The 6,836-nt window shown below is 44.1% G+C and overlaps 1 protein-coding gene across 2 annotated transcripts in view; it reads left to right on the plus strand.

Annotated features, from left to right (window-relative positions):
• LOC119296015 (rho GTPase-activating protein 7-like) overlaps window positions 1–5,928 on the plus strand; it is a 33,041-nt gene extending 27,113 nt beyond the window's left edge. The window contains exons 18-22 of one of the 2 annotated variants that reach the window (XM_037574435.1): window positions 3,667–3,780; window positions 3,853–4,022; window positions 4,342–4,408; window positions 5,144–5,332; window positions 5,408–5,928. In XM_037574435.1, the coding sequence (XP_037430332.1) occupies window positions 3,667–3,780; window positions 3,853–4,022; window positions 4,342–4,408; window positions 5,144–5,332; window positions 5,408–5,596 (729 nt within the window). In that variant the 3' untranslated portion in view covers window positions 5,597–5,928. The remainder of the gene's footprint in view (window positions 1–3,666; window positions 3,781–3,852; window positions 4,023–4,341; window positions 4,409–5,143; window positions 5,333–5,407) is intronic. The other variant, XM_037574436.1, reaches the window with a different exon arrangement.
• Window positions 5,929–6,836: the final 908 nt, after the last annotated feature.

Genomic DNA, 6,836 nt, shown 5'->3' on the forward strand with positions numbered 1-6,836 from the left:
CCCTCGGGCGCGCGTGGGCGCGCCACGGGAGGGGAGGGGAGGAGAGGGGGGGAGAGAGGGGGGGGGGTGAACGGGGCGGGCCGGGTGGCGCGCGCCCGGCGGCCGGCCGTTCACCCTCCCCCCCCTCCGCGAGGCTTACTGATTATGGTTGTCTTGTCATTCTTGACGTTGATTCTTGCACAATCCAGGATCATCACACAAAGGCTCTGGTTGGAGCTGGCCCTCGCCGCCGTGATTCTCAGGGACTTTGGGAGTTAGACTGGCTTCATGTTCCTTCCGCTGCCACCACACCCACCAGTCCATCTGCTTTCGTCGTTTCAGCTACCAACTCCTTCCAGCAGTGGCATCATCGACTTGTCACCTTTGTGGTTCTCGACTGTCATCTTTAGTTCGTCGTGGTCTTCTGGGGCCTGTCTCAGGAGATTAGGGTTGTAGGTTGGGTAAACAGGTTTAGTTACCTTATCCTATTAGTGAGTCGGTGTCGCAGCACCCTTTTGATTTAGTACATTCAGATGTATGGGGCCCGGCTCCCTTGGCTTCCAAAGGGGGTCATCGATACTATATTATTTTTATAGATGATTTCTCTCGCTACACTTGGCTTTACTTTATGTCTTTTCGTAGTGAGGTTCTCTCTATTTATAAGCGTTTTGCTGCCATGGTTCACACTCAGTTCTCTACACCTATCCGTGTGTTCCGTGCTGATTCTGCTGGTGAGTATATCTCTAAAATGTTGCATGGTTTTCTTGCCGAGCAAGGTACTATTGCTCATTTCTCTTGTCCTGGTGCTCACGCTCAAAATGGCATGGCTGAGCGCAAACATCGTCACCTTCTTGAGACAGCTCGTGCGATGATGATTGCCGCCTCTCTTCCGCCTCATTTTTGGGCTGAGGCTGTCTCTACTGCCACATATCTCATAAACATTCAACCTTCATCTGCTCTGCAGGGTGGTATTCCTTTTGAGCATCTTTTTGATCATTCTCCTGATTATTCGGCGCTTAGGTTGTTTGGTTGTGTTTGCTATGTTCTCCTGGCCCCACGAGAACACACCAAACTGACCGCTCAGTCTGTCGAGTGTTTTTTTCTAGGCTACAGTGATGAGCATAAGGGTTATCGCTGTTGGGATCCAGTTGGTCGTCGGATGCGTATTTCTCGGGACGTGACTTTTGATGAGTCTCGTCCATTCTACCCGCGACCATCCTCCTCGACTTTTTCAGTAGAGGATATCTCTTTTCTCACTTTTCCTGAAATACCTCCCTCTGTGCCCAGTATTCCTATTCCTCGTCCTGCTGTTGCAGATCTGACGCCGTCCTCTCCTACGGTTTCCTCTCCTCCCTCATCGCATGACTCTCCACCTTCATCACCGATACCTTCTCCTTCTCCACCTTCATCACCAATACCTTCCCCTTGTCCACCTTCATCATTGATACATTCCCCGTCTCCACCTCTAGTGATTCCACCTCTTCCCTCCTTTCCTTTCCATTATACTCGTCGTCCACGTGTTGTGGATAAACCCACTGACATGGCATCTACTTCTGGTGCATCGTCCTCCTCATCCCAGCCGACTTATGGTCATCGAGCTCGGCCTCGCCCTCCCCTTGACCGCTAATCTCCTAGTCGATATGGTCTTTCGGCGGTACTTGAGCCTACCTCTTATCGCGATGCTATTGTTCATCCTGAATGGCAGTTTGCGATGGCAGCGGAGCTTGCTGCTCTAGAGCGCACCGGCACGTGGGATCTTGTTTCTCTTCCTTCCAGTGTTCGTCCCATCACTTGTAAGTGGGTCTACAAAGTTACGACTCGCTCCGATGGTTCTCTTGAGCGTTACAAAGCTCGTCTTGTGGCTCGTGGCTTTCAGCAGGAGCATGGTCGTGATTACGATGAGACTTTTGCTCCTGTAGCCCATATAACCACTATTCACACACGTCTCGTTGTGGCCTCTATTCGCCATTGGTCTGTTTCTCAACTTGATGTTAAGAATGCCTTTCTTAATGGTGAGTTGCGTGAGGTGGTTTATATGCAGCCACCACCCGGGTATTCTGTTCCTAATGGCATGGTATGCCGTCTTCGTCGCTCTCTTTATGGCCTTAAGCAAGCCCCTCGTTCCTGGTTTGAGCGTTTTGCCTTTGTGGTGACCGCCGCTGGTTTTTCAGCGAGTGCTCATGATCTGGCGTGGTTTGTTCATCTTTCAGCTCGTGGTCGGACTCTTCTTCTGTATGTTGATGACATGATCATCACTGGCGATGACCCTGAGTACATTGCCTTTGTCAAGGCCCGTCTCAGTGAGCAGTTTCTTATGTCCGATCTTGGTCCTCTTCGTTACTTTCTTGGGATTGAGGTTTCCTCCACCTCTGATGCCTTTTTTATTTCCCAAGAAAAGTATATCCAGGATCTTCTTACTCGTGCAACTCTTAGTGATGAGCGCATTGTTGAGACTCCTATGGAGCTAAATGTTCACCTTCGCGCTTCTGATGGTGAGCCTTTGTCTGATCCGACACGTTATCGTCATCTTGTTGGGAGTCTTGTCTATCTTGCCGTCACTCGTCCGGATATCTCCTATCCTGTCCATATCTTGAGTCAGTTTGTTTCTTCTCCCACTTCGGTACACTATAGTCACCTTCTTCGTGTTCTACAATATCTTCGTGGCACGATCTCTCACCATCTCTGCTTTCCTCGCTCTAGCTCGTTACAGCTACAGGCCTATTCGGATGCTACGTGGGTTAGTGATCCTACGGATTGCCGTTCACTTTCTGCTTACTGTGTTTTTCTTGGTGGTTCTCTCATTGCCTGGAAGACGAAGAAACAGACTGCAGTTTCCCGTTCGAGTGCAGAGGCTGAGTTGCGAGCTATATCTCTTCTGACGGCAGAGGTGACTTGGTTATGATGGTTACTAGAGGATTTTGGTGTTTCTGTTACTACACCTACCACCACTTGTCAGACAGTACATGCGCTATCAGTATTGCACGGGATCCCGTGAAGCATGAGCTTACCAAGCATATTGGTGTTGATGCTTCTTATGTGCGCGCTGCTGTGCAGGATCATGTTGTTGCTCTTCAGTATGTGCCTTCTGAGTTACAGCTAGCACACTTCTTCACGAAGGCCCAGACTAGAGCGCAACATGAATTTCACCTTTCCAAACTCAGTGTTGTGGATCCACCATGAGTTTGAGGGGGTGGGGGGGGGGGTGTGTTAGTGATGTCTTTTGACCTTTTGCATTCAGTCTCTTGGCATTCTCCTGTAGCCTTTCGGCATCCTCATGTATGTGTATATATGTTGGCTTTGGCCTTCTAAATAATACAAGTTGCTATTCTCAACAATCATCAATGTTTAGATTTGCGGTAATTGGCTAACCAGGTGCCTCTTGCGTTTGGGACTTCTCTCTACAGACAGATTGTCAGTTACTCGGAGGCTAGACAAGCTTGGTAAATTTATTGATGGAAGGATTTAGCCAGAAGCAATTCTAAAATCAAGGAACCAAAATAATATAGTGCCTGTAGCCCCACACAAATTTCAGGGTAACTGTATACAATAAATAGTCTAAACGTTTAGGGGCCAAAATGTTACTTTCTGCTTTCAGTTTTTTTATGCAGTTATTGTTGAACATGTTCCATACACAAGATGGTGGTTGAATTTTCTGATGATAGTTTTCACAACTGTTTATGTCTACAGGTGTCCAGGTTGCAAGAGCAGCTACAAGCTGAGAGAGATCTTAGATCTGCACTGGAGGTTGGGTTGAGCATGTCTTCTGGACAGTTTTCAAGTCCACGTGCTATGGACTCAAAGGTACCTTCAACCATTGCTCTACTTGCTGGACTCATTGTATGGAGTCTCATTTTCCTTCTTATTTTTCTCAAGACAAGGGCTGAGCTTGAGGAGATTGCTCTCGCTGAAACTGACGTTGCGAGGTTAAAACAGAAGGTGGCTGAACTTCACCTCCTACTCAATCAACAACGCCAACAACAATATGGCCCATCTCTTGATGCAAATGATCGTTATCACTGTAATCCTGGCCATTTTTCACAGCAGTAAGCATATCGATTGTATTGTATTCTTTCTTTCTTCCTTTCTTTTTTGTCACCATTGATGTTGCTGGATGTGGTTATGACACCTTTTTGGTTTTTTGTGATTTGAAGCCCACTAGGTGTTTGTTAATTATTCTATTTCATCAAAGTGAGATCTTATTCAGTTATGCTGAATTATGCTGCAGTTGTTTAACATGGTTTCTTCATAGACTTCAATAATAATTGATCGGGGCCGTTATATCAATATTTCTAGACATAAATTGGATATATTGTGCTCTCCTAATTTACTTATCATATTATGACACTATTTTATTCGTACCAGAAACTTTGTTCAACCAGGATTTGACATGAACCTTGCCTTTTGCAATCAAGAGAAGCACAGAAATGAGGTTTGATTTGAATCCCCCCACCCATACACTTACGGTCTCATTGATAATACTGAAACCCATTTAATGTTTAATTCCAGTTTCAACGACCTACATTTCCACATGCATGACTGAAAGCAGTGTCAGTGTGCTCTATAGATAAATTATTAGTTATGGAAATGAACAGTACTGCTTGTCATATCTGGTTATTTAGAGGACCAGTTGAACTTCTTGCATGCCAGTACTATTTTAGTCTCAACTCCCACAAGTCTGCAGTATGCTGGCAGAAGTGGGCCAACTGTTGGTCTGGATCAAGGTTACAGAAACTGGTGGCACATTGAAGTATTGGGCAAATCCCCTTCCTATATATTCCCTCCGTCCCAAAATAAGTGTCTCAACCTTAGTACAACTTTGTAGTAGAGTTAGTACAAAGTTGAGACACTTATTTTGGGATGGAGGGAGTACTCTTTAGTGTTAGAAACTCTAGAAACATTTGAAGGCATTCAGAGAATGTAGAGGTTTCTACATCTTAGGTCTGGTTGGTAGCGAGGCATTTTCAATAGTTTACTTTCAGTGTGCTTTATGCTTTAGCTGACTCCTATACTGTTCTCTCTGTTTTTCTAATGTTAGTTATCCCTGTTTTACATGATGACATTTTGAGCATCGATGTCGAAATTCATGACTGAAAATGAATATATTTTGTGTTAACCTGATGTAGAGCTGACACTACATGTACTGATACTGTATTATTTTTGGCAGGAGAGCTCGGTGGATGCATCTCAATGGAGGAACATCAAACAGCATGTGCTACCTTTTGGTTCTTCAAGGCCACTAACCCGCAAGCTTTCCTTAGACGCATCTTCAAGTGATTCACGAGGCATGGAGGCATCAACAAGCATGTCATCAGAGAACACTTCTGTGGTAATCAATGTTCCCAAATTAGCTGAGGTTAGGGAATAAAACACTTGATAATTGTTAAATATACCAACTAAAGTAAGATGATTCATATCTGTTGTATGACAGGGTGTTGGATATGGGAGGCAGCCAATGGTGGCATCCTCCACTTTGGTAGAACTAACAACTAGGCTAGATTTCTTTAAAGAACGGAGGTCGCAGCTGATGGAACAACTCCATAGTCTTGATTTAGGGCATGGATCTGCTTCTCAGGGTTTTCAGTACAAGCCGCCTTCTCCTTGGAACAGTCCAAGGTAGGATATTCATTGTATATCCTGGGTAGAGAGATTCTTCCTCCGTCTTCATCATCTGGTGGTAGTGTAAATTCATTTTCCTTCTCTAACACAGGCTCAACGTTTTGTTATTACATTAGGTAGCTATTTGAGTCTTGAGTGCGCTGTTGTAGCCTCATTTATGTCATGTGTCAAGGGGTGTATTTAAAACAAGTTTTTCAGAGATGTGGTGGTATATATATGTTTTTGTTTGGTGTGGCTGCTCATAGGGAATGGAACTGTTTTCTCCTTGTAATTTGTATGACCATGTTACTCATACCTATATAACAGAGGGAGGAATAGAGGTTAAAATCAGAAGCGTGCTTGCATGCAATTTTCGGTACCCGTAGTCTTATTTATGTTGCTTGTATCTTTGTATCTACTATTGCTGTTGGCATCCAACTGTTGTTGGCTTATTCAAGAATTCAAAACATCCCAATGCGATAAAAGAATCCTAATGCGATAAAAGAATGGAATCCTAGAGTTCCCATTTGAGATATTTTTGGGCCCTTAGGTGCTACTGTAGCTAGTATATCAGAAGACTAAAAAAATTATTCGTCGGAATAATGTAATAGAAAAGTAAAAGACAAAAAAAGAACGGAAACCTAATCTCACCCACTTTTGTATCATAGAGTATATATTTTTAAGCTTCTCTAAAATGAAAAAGAAGTGCCTTTGTAATACTCCCTCCGTCCCAAAATAAGTGTCTTGAGCTTAGTACAAATTTGTACTAGAGCTAGTACAAAGTTGAGACACTTATTTTGTGACAGAGGGAGTATTAAAGACTTGTCTAGCTGCTACTCTTTTGATTTTTTTTTGTTATTCCTTGCTTCTTTAATCATGTCTTGGCTAGGGTTTCTTGGTCCTTTGGCGGTGTTGCTACTGTTGTATGGGCAGAATTTTTTGAAGTTGCCAGACAATTATATGAACTAGCCGGTGATAGGGCATGTGTAGGAAGATGTGCAAGAACTTCGAAGTTCAAAATCAACTCCCGCGGTTAAATGGGATCTTTTGTTAGTGTCAAGGCGAACCTTGATGTTAATAAAATATCGAAAGATTTGTTTCGATCACCAAGGTGGGGAACAAAGATTGGTATCAAGTGAAGTATGAGAAGTTATTGATGTTCCACAACAATTGCGGAAGGTTAGGTCATTGGTATGAAGAGTGTGGAACTAGAGAACACGGCGATTATACATTTGAGTGGGGGAGGGGGGGGGGGTTATATT

Source organism: Triticum dicoccoides, chromosome 4B, assembly GCF_002162155.2.
Source record: "Triticum dicoccoides isolate Atlit2015 ecotype Zavitan chromosome 4B, WEW_v2.0, whole genome shotgun sequence".
Taxonomy (NCBI): domain Eukaryota; kingdom Viridiplantae; phylum Streptophyta; class Magnoliopsida; order Poales; family Poaceae; genus Triticum; species Triticum dicoccoides.